An 18450-nucleotide genomic window follows, 5' to 3' on the forward strand; every position below is an offset into this window, starting at 1 on the left:
CAGGAGGGTGAGGCATCCTCTCCCCAGGTGAACTCCCTGTGCCTCAAGTGAAGTCGTCCCCACCTCCGGCAGTTCAGCTGAGGTCCTAAGGACCATACAATTCCTAACCCCCTCCATGTTCCCCTTAAACGGAGAACTGACAGCTCATCCACTCTAGAGCCCCTTCCTCCGGCTTCAGTTGCCAGGTCAGCGGGGGTGAGGCTGAAAGCAGGTGGGTGACTCATCTTGGGCTCCTCCTAGCCTCAGTTTCCCCATTGATGCAACTTGAGGACTCCTCAGTGAGTCAAAACTCAGATAGCTCTGGCCCCTGGAGAGGCTGCTGGCTCTGGGGAGAGGAGACAGCAGCCAAGTGTGACAGAGAGAGTCCCCGCGGCCCAGGGCATGCCTGCATGTGTGTGGCCCTGGTCCTGACAGCCCACTCCCTCCGCTGCAGGCACTGGGCTCCCTCTGCTCCCCGTGGGCCGCTCCCCGCGTGGGGCCACTGCCCCCGGCCCCCGCCATGGTGCGGATTTCAAAGCCCAAGACGTTTCAGGCCTACTTGGATGATTGTCACCGGAGGTATAGCTGTGCCCACTGCCGTGCTCACCTGGCCAACCACGACGACCTCATCTCCAAGGTAACCAGGTCACAGCTGGGGCTGGACTGGGAGGCTAGAGGGGCTGCCTGGCAGCTCCCCACCAACAGCCCTGACATCCCCTCCTTTTTCCCTCCCACCCTTTAGTCCTTCCAGGGTAGTCAGGGGCGTGCCTACCTCTTCAACTCTGTGTGAGTATTCAATCTCCCTTTCTTTCCCTGACCTCTGTTGTGACTTGTGACCCCTGGCATCATACTGAGACTCTCAAGAGTCCCCTGGTTTGGGCAGGAAGCTTTGATCGCTTTTCTTTTGGATGCTAAGGACAGACACAGTAGGATACAAGCTAGAGGTGGGCTTTGTGATGGTGGGGACCCTCCCTGGGACTGCCCCCATGTCCCCACAGGGTGAACGTGGGCTGCGGGCCAGCCGAGGAGCGGGTGCTGCTGACAGGCCTCCATGCTGTTGCTGACATCCACTGCGAAAACTGCAAGACCACTTTGGGCTGGAAATATGTGAGTCAGTAACCTCTGACCCCAGGCTAGCCTTTGACCTGACCTCATATCACCTCCTCCTCAGAGCAGTCATCTGGTAATCTTTCAGGGTGTATAGGCCCAGTTCATCCAAGTCAACCTGTCTTTTCATCCCCTGACCATGTTCTCTCACATCCTGCAAGGGCTTTTCGAATTTTTCTCTTAACTCATCCTTCTCCTCACAGGCACAAACGTTCCCATTTTAGAGATGAGAATATATAATGAGAATTACCATTTACTGAATGCTTATTTGCCAGGCACTGTTATGTGCTTGGCATATCTTATCTCATTCACTCATTACAGCAATCCTGTAGGTAGTCTGTTATTATCTCCACTTTACAGAAGAAGAAAGGAAGGCCCAGAGATGTTAGGTAACTTCCCCAAGGTCACACAGCTGGTAAGTAACAGAATAGGGACCAGAATCCTCGTTTTGTCTTTTTTTTTTTTTAACTACAAACCCTTGACCCCCAGCTTCTGTTGCCATTCAGAGGATCAGAGAAGTTGCCCAAGACCCCACAGCAACATGGAGCTTGGGTCCGTGAGCCTCCTTTTCCACTGCCCTCATTGCCACTGCTGTTGTTCAGGGTCTGATTTCACCACCCTGAGCATCATTTCCTTATCTGGCAGTGGAGGATAAAGCCTCCACCTGGCACCCAAAATTGTTACGGGGATCAGATTAGATGCAGCAAAAGAAGATGCTCTTGGGAAACTGCAAGTGACAGGAATCCTCAGGCATCTCTTGGAGCTGTGGTGCCTCTGTGAGGTGGATGCCCCAGGCAGAGACAGAACCCTGACCTGAGTTCACCCCTGGCCCTGCCACAGATTTGCTTTGTGTCCCTGGACAGGTGGTTTGGCCTCTCTGGACCTCTGTAAAATAAAGAAGTAGCCTGATCCAGAGATCAAAAACTCAAGTGCTTGCAGGGCCAAGCAGATGCTGTGGAGCTGCAAAAGGGGCAACATAGATCTGGAGAGGGGGTCAGTCTGGCAAACTGGAATGAGCGTGGCCTGCCCCGTATTTCACCGTTTGAAAGTTACTTTTATTAAACTCTCTGTTGGCCAAACAAAACACATGTATAGGCCAAAATTGGCCCTCAGGCTACCAGTTTGTAATCCCTAGATCTTTTATTTTTTTACTTATTATTATTATTTTAATTGATTAATTAATTTATTTATTTTTGGCTGCATTGGGTCTTCGTTGCTGCGCACAGGCTTTTCTCTAGTTGCGGCGAGGGGGGTCCATTCTTTGTTGCAGTGCGTGGGCTTCTCATTGCGGTGGCTTCACTTGTTGCGGAGCAAGGGCTCTAGGCTCGCGGGCTCTAGAGCGCAGGCTCAGTAGTTGTGGCACACGGGCTTAGTTGCTCCGCGGCATGTGGGATCTTCCCGGACCAGGGCTCGAACCCGTGTCCCCTGCATTGGCAGGTGGATTCTTAACCACTGTGCCACCAGGGAAGTCCATCCCTGGATCTTTTAGAACCTTCCATATCCTCTCTGTTGGAGCCAACATTAGTACTTAAAAAGTACCTATGATTCAGAGAGTTCTCTCTATCCCCTATTAGTGAGAAACCTGGCCCTGCCATTTACCAGCTCTGTGTCTGTGGGCAGGTGGCTTGGTTTCTCTGGTTGACAGTTTCTTCGTATGTAAAATGAGGCCAATCATATCCACTCCCCAGCCCCTATCCCTTTTGGTAAGGCCCTAGCTCCAGGGATGACAGCCTCTCCCCTCCTTTCAGGAACAGGCCTTCGAGAGCAGCCAGAAGTACAAAGAGGGGAAGTACATCATTGAACTCAACCACATGATCAAAGACAATGGCTGGGACTGACCCCTGCTCCTGACGCATGTGGCTCCAGCCCGGCCTGGCCGCCAGGGGGCGCCACTGGCTTCCCTTCACCCGAACGGAGCTCTGGACCATCAGGGCCTCTGCAGAGGAAGGATCCAGCTCCTGTACATATATTTTATTGCATGCACTGTGACCTTGGGGGGAGATCAGAAGGTGGACAAGGTGGACGACACCCCCGCACCTCCCTGCGATCTGGCTGGCTTGGATCTCATTTTTAACCCCTTCCTGCCCCGCCTGCCCTATAGATATGGCCTGTGTGCTTCTCTCTTGGCCCCAGTGCACCAAATGCCCTGTGAAATTCTCCTCCCACCGGGCACCTCTTACCCCACACGTGTCTGCTCCCCTTGTTCTGTAGCGTTTGTACATAATAAAACAATGGAGTGGAGACAGCCCCAGGCTCACGTGGAATCCGGGAAGCGGGGGGGACTCACATGCAGATTCCTGCCTCTATAGACCTGTTCCCTTTTGAGTCCCGGAGACATGGGGTAGGCACGGCGGTCAAAGCTGGGAGCCTTCGCTCCTGGAGCTCAGCTACCTTCTCTAGCACCGGGGGCGGATCTCACTGCCGGTGGAGATTCCCGCGCCCACTCTAGCTCGCTAGGCCTTGACCTCAGCTGATCTGCATCTTCTCAGCCTAAATGTTTTGACGCCGCCTAGGGGCAGCTCTCCTGAGAGGCAACTGCGCCGCGGGTTTCACCGCCCCCCTCGTCCCAACTACAACTTCCAGCGGCCCCAGCGGCACCTGCCTGTCTCCTTCGCGCCAAACCTCGGCCCTGGGCCTGCTGGGAAGTGTAGTTCCGAGGGTTCCCCAACGCGGGACCTTCTGGGAAACCCGGGCGTCAGCGGTCAGAGACCGTCGAGCTGTCGGCGTCTCCAAACTTTTGAGACTAGGCCGAGGCTGGAGGTTTTTCAGAATGGGAACCGGGAAGGACTCCAGAGTTCAGGCCTCAGCTGCGGACTCCTCGAGGTCCCCGGTGCCCCGCATTAACAATAAGCTCTGGTCGCGTCCCTCCAGCCCTGCTCCTTCCCTCCCGTCATGCTTCGTCCCTCCAAGTCTCATCCTCCAAGTGAAGGGGGCGGGGGTCACCTGCCAGAAAAGTCTGGGGCGCCAAGGTCTGCCCCAGGACTCCAGGCTCCATCCCAGGGTCCAGGCCCCGCCCCTCAGTAGCTTATCCCTAGCCGGGGCTCCCCCCGTGGGAACGGGGACCAGCTGGCCGGAAGCGCCAAACTGCGTCCCTGTCGAGCCCCGGGGATCAATCAGGCCGAGGAGTTAATTATGTAATGAGGGGGCAGGGGGTCGGGGCTAATGAAGCCTGGGGGGGAGGGGAGGAGGGAGGGTACCCAGGTATCCGGCCCCCTCTCGGACCCCTTCCAGGCCCCAGGGGTCTCCACCCCAGCCTAACTCCAGGGCCCCAAAGAGGGGAGGGGCTGTGATCCTGGGTCTGGAAGGGGCTGAGCTGTGAGCTATAAAGGGGGCATCTCTCAGCACTGGGGCACTCTAGGCAGCGTGACCTGAGGCCAGACAGGACTACTCCATGTACCATCCACGAGAGTTGTACCCCTCCCTGGGGACCGGCTACCGGCTAGGGCCTCCCCAGCCCGGAGCAGATTCCAGCTTCCCGCCTGCCCTGGCAGAGGGCTACCGCTACCCCGGTGAGCAGTGGGGGCAGCTCCTGTGTAGGAATTGGGGTGGAGGCTGTGGCCCTCGGCTGGCTCCTCATTCTCCTCCCATCTCCAGATCTGGACACGCCCAAACTGGATTGCTTCCTCTCCGGGATTGAGGCTGCTCCCCGAACTCTGGCCGCTCCCCCACCTCTACCCCCGCTGCCCCCAACCCTGGGCACTGAGCCGCCCCCTCCAGCCCCAGAGGGCCTTCATCCACTCCCTGGAGTCAGCCTGGGCCTGGAGAACCGGGAGTTGTGGAAAGAGTTCAACTCCGTGGGAACAGAGATGATCATCACCAAAGCTGGGAGGTGAGGGGGCTGGGCCAGGGTCCGAAGACCCAGTGTGTTCCTGGTGGGGGTCTCTTGGGAAAGGCAGAGTCCCCGGTGATGGGGCTTGGTGTGGGGATTCCTAGGGAGGCTAGAGCTCTGCCTGAGTTCAGAGCGTGACTGTGGCTTGGGTCAGGGATTCTTCTGTGGCTGGACCAGGGGTCATTCTGTGGCAAGTGTCAAGGGTCAGTCTGTGGAGTCTGTGGCTGGTTTAGGGACTGACCTATGGCAAGGGTCCTAGGTCAGTCTGGGCCCGGGGCAGAAAGTCGGGCTGGGTTATAAGTTAGTACGTGGCCTAGATCAGGGGTCAGTCTGTGCGTAGAGTCAGCATTCAGCCTATGACTGGGGTCATGGGCCAGCCACTGACCAGCATCAGGGAAGTCTGGCCAGGATCAGGGGTCACCTTGGAGGCAGGGATATGGTCAGTGTGCGGTCTTTATCTAGGCCAGGAGCTCAGTCACTAGCGCGGTGAGTCCCCTTTTTATTTTCTCTGAAGCACGTTTGTCCAGCAGCTGTAGATTCTGGTGCTGGAGATCAAGCGAGGAGACGAGGGTGGGGAGCAGAAGGCTCCTGGCAAGATTTCCAGAAGGAAGGTGTGTCACTCCTGCTTCCGCAAATGGAGTTTGAGGGGCCAGGGGTCAGGAGTCCAGACTCTGCTCCTAACCTGCTGTGTGACTCTGGTCAGATCACCTGACCCGTCGGTCCTGTTTCTCATCTGTAAAATGGGATGAGACAAGCTTATAGCTCTAAGATCCTGCCCTCTGAGTTCTGATTCCACATCCCTCGATTTTATGTGACAACTGCGTGAGCCAGTGGCTATGCCCCCATGCGGGTGCTGTGCTCACCCCGGGCCACTGGGTAGCTCCAGGCCTCTCCCCTCCCTTCCCCTGTCCAGGCGCATGTTCCCTGCTTGCCGAGTATCAGTCACTGGCCTGGACCCCGAGGCCCGCTACCTGTTTCTTCTGGATGTGGTTCCGGTGGACGGGGCTCGCTACCGCTGGCAGGGCCGGCGCTGGGAGCCCAGCGGCAAGGCAGAGCCCCGCCTGCCTGACCGCGTTTACATTCATCCTGACTCCCCTGCCACCGGTGCCCACTGGATGCGGCAGCCTGTGTCTTTCCATCGTGTCAAGCTCACCAACAGCACACTGGACCCCCATGGCCACGTGAGGCCCAGGCTGGGACCCCCCGGATAAGGGTTGGGGGTGGGACCAGGGTAGGGGGTCATTCCTGTTTCTTCCCTCCCAGCTGATCTTGCACTCCATGCATAAGTATCAGCCCCGCATACACCTGGTGCGGGCCGCCCAGCTTTGCAGCCAACACTGGGGGGGCGTTGCCTCCTTCCGCTTCCCCGAGACCATGTTCATCTCCGTGACAGCCTACCAGAACCCACGGGTGAGTGACCCTGCTTGAGGGGGTGGCGTGCCCTGCCCAGGCTGTGGGAGTTTTGACTCTGGATGTGCACCCCCAGATCACACAACTGAAGATTGCAGCCAACCCCTTTGCCAAGGGCTTCCGGGAGAATGGCAGAAACTGTAAGAGGTGGGCATCATTCATTCATTCACTCGTTCATTCATCAAATGTTTATTAATCGTCCACTGTGTGCCAGGCACTGTGCTGGATGCCAGGAACACAATGTAAGTAAAAACCTGTATTCACTCACTGATTTGACAAATACTTATTTAGCACCAGCTTATGTGCCAGGCACAGTTCTAGGCAGTGAGGATGCAACAGTGAACAAACCAAAGCCCCTGCCCTCATGGAACTGATGATACTCTAGTGGGCGGAGTAGACAAGTAGACAAGAGAAATAAATATTATGTAACATGTTAGGGATACGTTCTAAAGAGAAAAGAAAGCAAGCAAGGAAGATCAGAAGGACTGGAGAGAGGTATTTATTAGATAAGAGGCCTGGAAATGCCTCACTAAGAGGACATTTGAGAAAAGACTTGGAGGAAGTATGGGAGGGAGCCAGGTGGATATCTGGGAACATGCCAGGGCCCTGAGGTGGGAGCATGCCTGCGGTATGGCGGGTGTGGAGTGAGAGAGGTGATGGGTAGCCAGGTTATGGTGGGCTGTAAAGGTTTCGTTAGGACACTGGCTTCTAACTGACCCCTTCAGAGCTGGCCCTTGCCCTCAAGACACTTAGAGTCAGGCAGAAGAGATACTAATTCAAGGATCACCCTAACAAATGTAACAGTATCACTCGACAGAGGTTATCAGGGAGGGCGTGTGGTGCTGTGGGAAGTCAGGAGGCCTCCTTTGAGGAAGTTATGCTTGAACTGAGACAAGAAGGAGGAGTAAAGCAGGTGAAGAGGGGACAGACGGGGGATTCCAGAGTGTGGCTGAAAGGCAGCTAGTGGAGATGGGCAGAGTGAACAAGGTGGCATGAGCTGGGATCAGACCATGCCCTGGCCTTGTTGCTTGGGAAGGAGTTTCCATGGATTCTAAATGCAATAGGAAACCATTAGAAAGTTGTAAGTGGGGAATAAATCCCAGCTTTGCTATTTCCTAGTCATTTAATTCTCTGGCCTTCCATTTCTTCTTCTGTAAAATGGGTATAATAATGGCACCTACCTGATAGGGTCCCTGGGTGAAATGCCTGGCACCTGGTAAGTGCTCTTATTACCATCATCACCATCACCATTATTATCATCATCATCATCATCATCATCATCATCATCATCATCATCATCATCATCATCATCATCACTATTCCCCAGGGAGCGAGACGCCCGTGTGAAGAGGAAACTGCGGGGCCCAGAGCCAGTAGCCACAGCGACCTACGGGAGTGGAGGTGAGTGTAGTCCCAGTGGTGATGGGGACAGGCCTGAGATGCTGGTCCTCCTTAGCCCACAATGTCCCTTCTGTCTCCCCAGATGCACCAGGTGGTCCCTGTGATTCCACACTGGGTGGGGACGTTCGTGAGTCAGATCCAGAGCAGGCCCCAGCGCCCGGGGAAGCTGCCCCAGCCCCAGCTCCTCCCTGTGGTGGCCCCAGTGCTGAGGCCTACCTTCTGCACCCTGCAGCTTTCCATGGGGCCCCTGGTCACCTTCCAACCAGGTGAGTGGGACAAGGGCACAGGGCTGGGCTGTTCCAGGCTGGGGATCCCTCTCCCCTGTTCTGATGCCTCTCTGCACTTCAGGAACCCCAGCTTCCCCGAGGCTCCAGACTCTGGGCGCCCAGCCCCCTACTCAGCCGCCTTCCTGGAGCTGCAGCCCGGGCCAGCAGGCTCAGGATACCCAGCAGCGGCACCCTCAGCGTCCTTTGCCTCGCACTTCCTCCAAGGGGGCCCCTTCCCTCTGCCCTACCCTGGGCCTGGGGCTTACCTGGATGTGGGCTCCAAACCAATGTACTGAGCCTTTGCTAAGCCCCTCTGCCTCCCTCCTCGTCTTCCATCACAAACCTCCAGTTCCCCTCCCCCAGGCCTGTTGCCCCCTCACTTCCACTGGCCCCATCCCCCACACCAAATGGCTGCCTCGGGCCTCCCCCACCCCACTTCACACTTTGATTTCACTCCCACCCCCCTCTGGCTTCAAAGCTCTGGCTAAGCCGCTGGGAGTCCAGCTGGGGCCAGCTTCCCCTTCCCGGCTCTCACCTCAGTGTGAATGGAGGGAGGCTCTGCCTGGCCAAATGGGACCTGGGACCAGCACTCCCACCTCCCAGCCTCACCCTTGGGCCCGGCAAGTTCTACCCCGTCGCCCCAGTGCAAGCCACGCCAGTCTCTTCTCAGGACTAGAGTATTTTTTGTTAATAAAACTCGGAAGACAGACATCAGTGTTCTGGAAACATTGGGCTAATGGTGTTCGGCCCCGAGTGGGGCTGTGTGAGCACAGGTTCTGTGAGGAGACCCAGGCCCCCAATCTAGACTTGTCATTTCCAGCTGCTTGACCTTGTGCGTGTAAATCAACACTCTGGGCCTGTTTCCTCTTCAGAAAAATGGGGGAATCAGTGTCTTGACACTCAATGTTCTGAGAATTAAATAGGGCTGCCTGAGAACCCGCCCCTCTACCTAGCCCTCAGGAGCGGTCACTGTCACTGGATGGGGACCAGGAGGCTCTGGGCAAGTTGACTGGCCTGAGCCGCACCTTGCTGGCAGGACCGGGGTTCCAGGGCAGTCAATGTCCTGACATCTACCAGGCTGCGCTGGCACCACTGCTCATCCCCAATCAATTCTGACACAAACCCAAAGACCATTTTTCTTCTTTTATTAGATTTTTTTTCTTTTTTTTTTTCTTCTCAAAATTTTTATCTAAAAACAAACAAACAAAAAAAAAAAAAGGAAAAAAAAGAAAAACAAAATTATTGGAAACTTCACGGTTCAAGTGGGGAGACGGGGGAGGAGGAGCATGGAGCCAAGGCTCCAAGCCTCTCCAGAAAAGTCCTCACCCACAAAGTGCCCTCTTTTGGGGAGACAGCATAGCCGGGGACAGCCCCCCAGCCTTCGTCTGAAGAGGGCAGAGTCACAGTGGTCCAGGGGCCAGAGGGGCTGGAGGAGGCAGGGGCCAAAGGGGTCACAGGAAGTAGTCAGCCACGGGCTTTTTGGAGGGGATGCCCCGTGTCTCTTGGGGAGCGGCCTCAAAGATGATGAAATCTTTCTGGAGATGCTCGTCCAGCTCCAAGATGGCTGCCACATTCCCACAGCTGGAAGTCGGAGGGCAGCAGGGTTAAAGAAGCGGGTCAGCCTAGATCCCCACCTCGACCTCCCGGCCCAGGCAGCTCACCGGTAGCAGTAGTTGGGTGCCGACCACACAGTGAGTACAGTCTCGTTGAAGTGCCACTTATAACCTTCCATCACCAGTTGGTGGGCACGGCAGATCATGTCAATGTCGTTGGCTGCATTGAACTGGGCCACCACGTCACTGCCAAATAGGTAGCCAGCCCCACGGGGGCTCACGCCCCAGCCTGTTGTGTCTGAGGCAGATGAGGGTAGGGATGCCGAGAGGGTGTCTTCAGGGCATCAGTGGTTATCCGTGGCCCTTTGCAGGAGAGTACCCTGCCCCTCCCCCAGTTAGGCCTGTGCAGCAGGAGCACAGGGCCCGAATGCGTTCTGAGGGAGCCTGGGGGCAGGACAGCAAATGCTGAAGCAGATAAGCTCCAAAGAAGAAAGAATTTCCTGATAGTTGAGCCACCTCACCATCAGGGTGACCATGTAATTTACTGTCCAAACAGGTACACACAAGAGCGAAAGGAGGTGCTGACAGTAACCAGGCCAGGACAGCACCTGTGACCCCGGGCTGCCCAGCCGGCGGGGAGGTAGTAACAGGGCAGCGAGGGAGTGGAGGCTGCTGTTACAGCACAAGAGCCCTAGACAGGGATCAGGAGGCTTGGCTTTCATCTCGGCTCTGCTCCATCTAGCTGAGGAGGCCCACAAAATGAGGGGTCCTCAGGGGGCCACCATTCTGGGAGTCTGACCTCTGCAGAAGCCCCTTCACATTCAGGGAGCTGATGATTTTGTCCTCAACAAGCCCCTGAGCAATGACATACATCCCCCCCAATCCCCCAGCTCAAAGCACCCAGCTCCCCATGTTCTCCTCCTCATCAAGGGTGCCAGCCAGTTGGCAGTCAAGCACGGACGCCAGTGAGGACCGGCCCCGCTCTGCTGTGTCCCAAACTCACCAGCTCGGGCTTAGCCTTCAAGGCACCTGCTTTAACCACAGGATCCCCTCAGTCACTCACCAAACTACGAGTAGAGCTCCTGCCCTCACCTTCAGGGTCGGACCAGAGCAGGTCACACATGGGCCCGTCATGAGGCACCTCTTGCTTTCGGTCAATTGTCCGGATCTGGTCCAGTGTCTGGATGGAGGGGGAAAGGCCCCCGTGCACACAGAAGATCTACAGGGGAGAGTGAGACAGGCGGGAAGGGAGGCTGAGGCCCAGCGCCTCTTCCATCTCTCCCATCCCCGGGAGGCCCAGGCGGGCCTACCTTGCCATCGATGATGGCCGACAGGCTGAGGTAGTCAAAGATCTCAGTGCAGTAGCGCCACACGGTCACCGAGCCGTACTTGCGCAGACACTCGTCATAGAAGCCGTAGACCTGGGTGATCTGACGGCTTTCGTGGTTGCCCCGGATCAGGGTGATGCGGTCAGGATAGCGAACCTGGAGGTAGGCACCACGCCAGGCCTGGGGTCGAGGCTCTGTCTCGTGCTCCTAGATGTCCTCACATCTGCCAGCCCCGCTGCATCCTCATCACTACTGCCGTGGCCCAGATTCATGTCACCTCTGCCTGAACGGTGTTCCATCCACCTCACACGCTCCCAGTCCCTCCTCCAGAGGAGGCAAAGCTGAATCCTCTCCCACCTCCTGCCCACCTCACAACTACAAACCTAATGGCCCCTCCTTCATCCACCAGGTACAGACCAAGCCCTTAGCAAGACACTTAGAGCACTTTGTCATCTGGTCCCTTACAGCCTCTCTCCCCCCAGTGGATAATGTACCCAGCTGAACTCAACTCCTTGCCACTTTCTGAACTGGATGAGCCTCTATTTCCTCCCCTACAATGCCGTCCCTCTGACCTCATCCTCCAGGGGCCCAATCAGATGTCCCCAAGTCAAGGAAAGCTTCTCTGACCACCCAAGCAGAATCTGTCCGTCACCAGCAGCACAGCTCAAGAGTTGGGGGTGGATGGAGCAGGAGATGAGGGCCGAAAGGATGCAGACAGGTCAGGCCTGAGGTGGCCCAGGTCTGGGGTCCAGAAGTCAGGGGGTCCCACCTTAAGTGCCAGCAGCAGGAGGAACGTTTCGACGCTGTAGAAACCACGATCCACAAAGTCCCCCATGAAGAGGTAGTTAGTCTCAGGGACGTCGCCTCCCACCTGAGGAGGGAGGAAGAAGGTTCCGCTTGGTCCTAAACTGTCCCCGACCCACTGTGGTGGCCCATTTCCAGTCAAGTTGAGGCCCTTCTTTCACAATGGGCCCACCTGACTAGGGGCCTCTGGCCTCCACTCCACTCACCAAACTCAAAAGTTTCCACTCTCAGTTAAAGGGGTCTTCCAGTCATCCCCCAGGTCACCTTTCCCATTGTTTCCCCACACTCACTCTGAACAGCTCCTTGAGGTCATAGAATTGTCCATGGATGTCACCGCATACCTGGAAGTGAGAAAGCAGATCGGAACTCAACAGTCCGAAAGCCTCTGCTACCAGGGGCTGTCCTTCAAAACACCCACTGCTTGAGAAGATCCTTATCACTCTCGGCTAAGCCTCTGCTTCTCAGGGCCAAAAATCTACTCTCCCACCCCAATCTCCCCATCCCACACTGAGTGCCAACTATTCTGGGGGCAAGAGCTAGAGCCAATTCTTTCCAGCTAGACCTGCAGCTCCCAGAGGACCTGGCCCCCTCCTCTCCCTACTCCCCACCAGGCACCCAGAATAAAGTCACTAGTAACACACAGGAACACGTGGAGTCATCACTCACCGAACTGAGTTCTTCTGCCCTGGTCAAGAGCATCCCTCCAATGACTCCAAAGACCCTGCCCATAACAGCCAATTCTTCTAGCAAAGCTCCCTTGAAGATGGGGCTCTCAGGGATGAGGGGTAGACCTCGGAGCCCACAAGATTAAGGGGAATGACCACGTGCCTAAAAGACCAAGCCAGGCTGTGGAGGGATGGCGGGTACTCACTGTGACTGGCGAGTCCACCCTCTGCACGTTGCTCTCCTCCACCAAGATCTCTCTGGAGACAGGAGAAGACCAGGGTCACCAAAGCCGAGCGAGCCCAACCCTATTCCTGACCTTTTCTGCGGGGGAGGGGAGGATATGAGGCTGTCCTTGCATCTCTAGGGGGCAGGTCAGAGGTGTGCAATTTCCCCAGGATAGCCTGACCACAGCCCCACTGCTCGAGACCCTTCTGTGCGTGGCTCCCTGCTGCCAACAGGCCAAAGCCCAAGCTCTTGTTCAGCCTTTGCAAGGAGTCTGGGACTTTCCCGGCCTTGACCCTCCACGCTGCTCCCTTTCACACAGCCAGCACTTACTCCCAGAAAACAGATGTCCTCCTCCTCCTCTCCACGGAGCCCTCTGCTCAGAGACCGTGCCCTCGGCCGAGCTCTTACAGCCCCTCTCTCCCCACCACAGCGGCCTCCTCCTGGACTGTCCCATGTCATGGGGATGGTGCCCTGGGCAGGCTGGCCATCGGAGGCACCTTCAAAGTGATACGCTGTTGACGCTTTTCTATTATTTATTTAGAGCAAGTGAGGACCTGGTCCTCCCCTTCTCCTTGCAGTGCAGTCTACTTCTGCCTGAGTGAGCTTGACATGAAATTGCTTTGTCCGTTACAGACACCTGATCGTAAGTAATGCCGTGTCTCTAGACTTTGTCCTTGATGATCACGGCAGCCGTGAACACTTCCGTTCACACCACGTGCCAGGACGGCAGTGAGAGCTCTGCGTGGATGATGCAGGCAGTCAAACCACCACCCTCAAAGGCAGGCACTGTGATGATTCCTATGGCTCAGATGAAGAAAGCGGCCAGTCACACAGGCAGAAACTGAACCAAGGCAGCCTGCTCCAGAGTGTGGCCCTTACCAAGCTAGTCTGACGTGGGAGGCACTTGCTCAGCCCTCTCTCTGCCAGTCCCCTCCCACAAGACCAGGAGTTCCTTAGGCTTAGGGCGCTCTGTACGACTAAGGTGGCTCCAGGGAGGTGTGCCTCGGTTTCCAGGAACGGCAGGAGGCGCTGGCAGTGGTCCAAGGGGCCAGACAGCAGCTAGGCTCTCCCACCTGTACTGCATCTTGTGCCAAACATCCGCCACATGACTGCTTATAATGACCTTTCCAACTGACTTGGGAGGTGCTTTCCATCCTCATCTGACAAAGAAACTGAGGCTTTAGAGAAAAAAGGGGCAGAATCAAGGTCACAAAGCTGGAGAGTGGCTGAATTGGAACCTCAGGGGTCCAATTTCCTGAGATTTTATACCAGCCCCTTCCACAGACTCTGGGTCGCAACCTACCTCAGTGCCAGCAAGGCCTCAGCACAGCGTGGGAACCAGGCCCCAGCTCTGTCACCTGCAGCACATCACCAGCCCTCTCAGGGCTCACACCTGCTCACCTTCACTTCCACAACGAACAATGCCGACCAAAGCGCCAGACCCTGTCCCTGGATATGAAGAATCTCATGCATGCTCCATAAGGATTTCAAAGACTTGGAGATGTAGAGTGACTTGACCAGGGTCACACTGTTTATAGGTGACAAAGCTATACTTCATACTGAAGACCACCCGATTCAAAACCCTCGGCCGTTCTAATGTGCTGATGTTTTTCACAAGAGCAAATTCAGCTCCCAGGCCTCTGTAGTTCCAAGGTTTTGAGCCTCCGTACCCTCTGAGCAAGCAAAAGCTCTTGACACGACCAGCCTCAGCCTGGGCCCCTGGTGGGTCCTCAGGAGGCCACGGCCAGGTGCTAGAGTTGGTCCTCCTCCAGATTGGGCCTGGGATAACAATGGCCACCTCAGGCCTGAGCCTAGTACCTCCAAGCTCCATCGTAGGAGCTGGGCAGGACCCTTCCACTCCTCAGTAGCCCCCTGCTGCCTCTCACAGAGTCTAAATGTCTGTCTGCCTGGCTGTCAGTGAGCGTGGAGTATGGTCAAAGACCTGGATCCAAAACCAGGCTCCCCTCTGATCAGCTGTGAGACGAGGGGTAAGACATTATCTTCTCCGAGGCTCAGTGTCCTCTTTGTGAAATACTCACCCCATGCCCTGCCTATTCCACAGCGCTGCAAAGAGCAATGAAGACTGAACACATGAAGAGCCACAGACGAGCATTTAAAAGCAGGCCCTGCCTGTTCACCAAATCCATGCAGGCCCTGTCTGGCTGTTACAGGTTTGTGTGGGGCAAAGCCAAGCAAAGAGCCCGACGGCCACTTTCTCTCTGGATGGCCTTGGTCAAATCACTAGGCTTCAAGGAGTCACAGCTTCCTGTTCTGTAAAATGGGGCTAATAATTCCAACCTCACAGGATGGCTGTGGGAAGGAAATGGATATAAGTTCTTTGCCAGTACAAGGCCAGGCTAACAGTGGGCCTGTTGTTCCATCAATGTGGGGTAATTCTGCTGGCACTTTCCCCACAATTCTCCAGCATGGTGGAAGCCATGGAAAGTTCCGCAGGAGGCAGGTAACTGGTCTCCTCACCGCTGCCCACACATCTCAGGGCTCCACTCCTATTCTCATCCTGCTAGGAATGCCCTTCCTTACTGGGCCTGCCCCCATCAGCTATCCAAATTATTTTCATCTTTCAAGGCCACCTTCTCTTATAATCCTTCTCTAATAACTGCTGTCCATATCAGCATTGCCCTCTTCCTACAAAATAATTTCAGTAACACCCAACGTTTGTCCGGCAGTTACATTTTACCAAAGCCTATGCTAAGCACATCCCAAGCACCAACCATCTTATTAAGTACTATTATCCCCACATGAAGAAACGGAGTCTCAGAGACCTCAACATCACCAACACAGCGAGGAAGTTGGCAGAGCTGATTCCAACCTAGTGCCATCATATTCCAAAACCTGGTTCTTAATCACTACATCACCCTACTTCCCACAGAACTGAGTTGGGCCTCCCTCCACACCTTGCTTAATTCTACTCTGGCTTATTGGCTACTATTTCCTAGGCTCCCACAATGAATATGAGGGTGATCCAACTCCACTTTCTTGCATTATGGCCCGAAAAGGGACAGGACATGGAGAACTGGCTTCACGATCCATCACTTAATTGTTGAATGAGAGTCCTCACCTGTAAGATGGGATCAATTCCATCCACCTTTTAGGGTTGTTATTGGAATTAAAAGAACACTGTAAACCACAGAGTCTTTAGCGTTTCTGCCTTGAACTCCTGTTCTTGCTGACACTCCCTTTTATCATCTTATTCTTCGAGGTCTATCCCAAAGTTCCGCCAAGAAATGTTCTCTGTTCCCCCCAGACAGATAGGGTTGTTTCCCTGAGCTTCCTAAGTACTTTCTGTAACTAACTCCACTGAAAACACATCATCTAACACTTCAAGTATCTTCATCCAGGTCTGTCTTCCCCCAACAGGCTGGCTGCTCCTCGAGGGAAGAGGCCCTATTCCGCTCCTCTCCGGGAAAGCTTCCAGGATGAGCCAGGCCCAAAGTTCTCAGCTGGGTTTGCCCCGGGCCGGAACCCCAAGCCTCTCTTCCCCGGAGCCACAGGGCTCACCTAGCCTTAGCGCACAGGGCCTTGACTTCGCTCTCTTTGATGAGCTCGCAGCGCCGCAGCTGCTCGATCTGCCGGTCCAGGTCGCTGATCTCCGCCATGGCCCACCCCCCCGGCGCGGGTCAGAGCCGGGGCCGCCGCCCCCTCCGCACCGCACAGGGGTCTCCTGGGAAAGGCGAAGACAAGCCCGCGGATCAGAGTGTCCCTAGGGGGCGCCGGGTCGGGGTCGGGGACAACTCGATTCTGGAGCTGGCCCGGCCTCCCCACTCCCGCCTCCCCTCACATCGGCCCCCGGGCCCCCAGCGTCCCACAGGCCGGGCCGCACCCCCGCTAACTCCCGTCGAGCCCCGCGGGCCCGCGCTGGGGACGGCGGCCTAGAGGGGTCTCAGACTATTACCGCCGCTGCGACTCCGGCTCCGGCTCCCGGGGTCCCTGTCTTCCTCCTTCCCTCCGCTTTGGGCCGCCGCCACCACCGTTTCTACTTCCGGCCCCGCCGCGGAAGCAGAGGAAGAGCAGTTCCGCCGCGCGCCGGACGTGGCGTCATACACACACTCCCCCTCCCACGCCGCGCCCTTACCCCACCCCCTCAAGCCTGAGAGTGGAAATGAGCCCAAGGAACCGGATGTCGGCAACAAGCGGACGGAAGTGATTGTGGGCTAAGCCGGTTGGCGCTGCGAGGGATGTTAGGGACGTCAGTCCAGTCTCCTCATCTCAGTGAGGGAAACTGGAGCTGAGCCGGGGCTCCGACCTGTAACTTTAAGTTACACGTTTTTGTTTACCTGTTTTAGCAGACCTCCCCCATTACAATCCCTGAGGGATGGAACTTTGCCCTGTTTACACTTGCAGCCCCAGTGCTTACTTTGAACAAGGCCTGGAACAGTTGGCATACAGAAGTATTCGTTCAATGCTGAAGGAATTCCAGTCCGGATCTCTTTCCAGGGCCCCAGAGAAATCTCGGCTGTGGAGGACCTCCGAAATTAGAAGTGGAAAAGAGTCCACCTTCCCCACACCAAGTCTATACCTCAGCTAGCATGACCTCCCCGATTCCAGAATGATCCCTTTGACACCCCTCAGCTGCTTATTGTCTGCAGTTTTACTTTTTTTTTAGAGGAGGAAGCTGGCTAAAAAACGTTAAGTAACTTGTTCATGGTTGCATAGCTAAGAACTTTGGGTTTGAATCGAAGTTGAAGTTTTTGTTTGTTTGACTGCGTTGGGTCTTCGTTGCTGCCGGCAGGCTTTCTCTAGTTGCGGCGAGCAGGGGCTACTCTTCATTGCAGTGCGCGGGCTTCTCATTGCGCTGGCTTCTCTTGTGGAGCACAGCACGCAGGCTTCAGTAGTTGTGGCGCGTGGGCTCAGTAGTTGTGGCTCATGGGCTCTAGGGCGCACGCAGGCTCAGCAGTTGTGGTGCACGGGCTTAGTTGCTCCGTGGCATGTGGAATCTTCCCGGACCAGGGCTCGAACCCGTGTCCCCTGCATTGGCAGGCGGATTCTTAACCACTGCACCACCAGGGAAGTCCCCAAAGTTGAAATCTGAACCCAGGAAAGCTGTGTCCTCAGTTCTAGTTTCTTCTTCTGTCACTTACTCTTTCTGGCGCTTTGTCGTTAGAAACTTTATAAAACATCCCAAACTGACATTTGAAGTCCTCTGCTTCCCTAGTCTCTTGCTGCATGCAGAGGAAGTGATTGGTCTTTAAACAAACTTCTTGGTGTCAGAGCCCTTTTGGAATGTCCTTTTGCTATCTTCTATGGACCCTCAATTTCTAGTTGCTTTACTTCAGACTTTGTTTCACAGAGAGCTGAGTGAAGCTAGGCACAGAAGTGAGGCCACAGTTTGAAGGTGCACTAGACACCAGTTCTGTTTTGGATGTAGGCAACAGATGCAAATGTGCAGAGAAAGGTAAAGGACTAAGTTCTTAAATTCCTAGAAGGTACTAAGTTTCTATGCAGATGACTATAGGGATTCAGTAGGTCCAGAGATCAGAAAGGTGAGGATTTTTTTTTTCCCCTCTAGAGGAGAGCTCAGACAGGAAATGGTCCACATCATGAAATTTGGGAAGTGGCAGGACTAACTATGTTGTTGGTTATGACCAAGATCTTTAATACCCAAAAAGATCTGATATAGTTACTATTACACCCCAGCCTGGGTGAACAGAGAAGGGTTCAAAGCACGGTATAGGGGAAGTGCAGGGCCCTCATTCTGGCTTCATGGAATGCAGAAGCCACAGAGCTTCAGTTCTTAACCTGGAACCTGAGCTCCACAGTTCTGTGTGTGTGTGTGTGTGTGTGTGTGTGTGTGTGTGTGTGTGTGTGTGTGTGTGTTGTTGAAGTGGATGTCAGAGAGGATTCCAGGTTCTTCAAGGGGTTCC

General features: G+C 55.3%; 3 protein-coding genes across 4 annotated transcripts; 2 read left to right on the forward strand and 1 right to left on the reverse strand.

Annotated features, from left to right (window-relative positions):
• The first annotated feature begins 374 nt into the window (after positions 1-374).
• Positions 375-3332, forward strand: YPEL3 (yippee like 3). The gene is given in 5 exon segments (XM_082360117.1): positions 375-417; positions 420-616; positions 722-765; positions 978-1086; positions 2835-3332. Coding segments are annotated over 5 exon segments (468 nt in total). The 5' UTR covers positions 375-389; the 3' UTR covers positions 2925-3332.
• A 1110-nt stretch (positions 3333-4442) lies between these two features.
• TBX6 (T-box transcription factor 6) lies at positions 4443-9254 on the forward strand. The gene is made up of 8 exons (XM_082360105.1): positions 4443-4595; positions 4681-4915; positions 5829-6096; positions 6179-6325; positions 6402-6472; positions 7653-7726; positions 7809-7992; positions 8075-9254. The coding sequence occupies exons 1-8, from the start codon at positions 4478-4480 to the stop codon at positions 8286-8288; spliced, it is 1311 nt and encodes a 436-aa protein (XP_082216231.1). The 5' UTR covers positions 4443-4477; the 3' UTR covers positions 8289-9254.
• On the reverse strand, positions 9122-16618 carry PPP4C (protein phosphatase 4 catalytic subunit). 2 transcript variants are annotated; one of them, XM_082360115.1, is made up of 9 exons: positions 16482-16618; positions 16088-16250; positions 12549-12600; positions 11968-12018; positions 11643-11744; positions 10856-11029; positions 10638-10764; positions 9654-9843; positions 9122-9573 (listed from the first exon to the last, which is right to left on the reverse strand). In XM_082360115.1, exons 2-9 carry the CDS (start codon positions 16183-16185, stop codon positions 9444-9446), a joined length of 924 nt encoding a protein of 307 aa, XP_082216241.1. In that variant the 5' UTR covers positions 16186-16250; positions 16482-16618; the 3' UTR covers positions 9122-9443. The 2 variants fall into 2 exon arrangements, with proteins under 2 accessions (XP_082216241.1, XP_082216242.1); XM_082360116.1 differs by lacking the exons at positions 12549-12600; positions 16088-16250; positions 16482-16618 and adding an exon at positions 12344-12525.
• Between the last annotated feature and the right edge of the window lie 1832 nt (positions 16619-18450).

The sequence above is a fragment of the Balaenoptera borealis genome (assembly GCF_965194805.1).
Source record: "Balaenoptera borealis genome assembly, chromosome: 16".
Taxonomy (NCBI): Eukaryota; Metazoa; Chordata; class Mammalia; order Artiodactyla; family Balaenopteridae; genus Balaenoptera; species Balaenoptera borealis.

Bases quoted from the DNA above. Each gene is read 5' to 3' on its own strand.
- PPP4C (XM_082360115.1), bottom strand. From the start codon at position 16,185: ATGGCGGAGATCAGCGACCTGGACCGGCAGATCGAGCAGCTGCGGCGC. The intron at 12,019-12,548 runs GTGAGTACCCGC...TCTCACTTCCAG, and splicing joins GGGTGGACTCGCCAGTCACA to GTATGCGGTGACATCCATGG. The intron at 11,030-11,642 runs GTGGGACCCCCT...GCCTACCTCCAG, and splicing joins TCCTGCTGCTGGCACTTAAG to GTTCGCTATCCTGACCGCAT.
- TBX6 (XM_082360105.1), top strand. From the start codon at position 4,478: ATGTACCATCCACGAGAGTTGTACCCCTCCCTGGGGACCGGCTACCGG. The intron at 4,916-5,828 runs GTGAGGGGGCTG...TCCCCTGTCCAG, and splicing joins ATCATCACCAAAGCTGGGAG to GCGCATGTTCCCTGCTTGCC. The intron at 7,727-7,808 runs GTGAGTGTAGTC...CTGTCTCCCCAG, and splicing joins AGCGACCTACGGGAGTGGAG to ATGCACCAGGTGGTCCCTGT.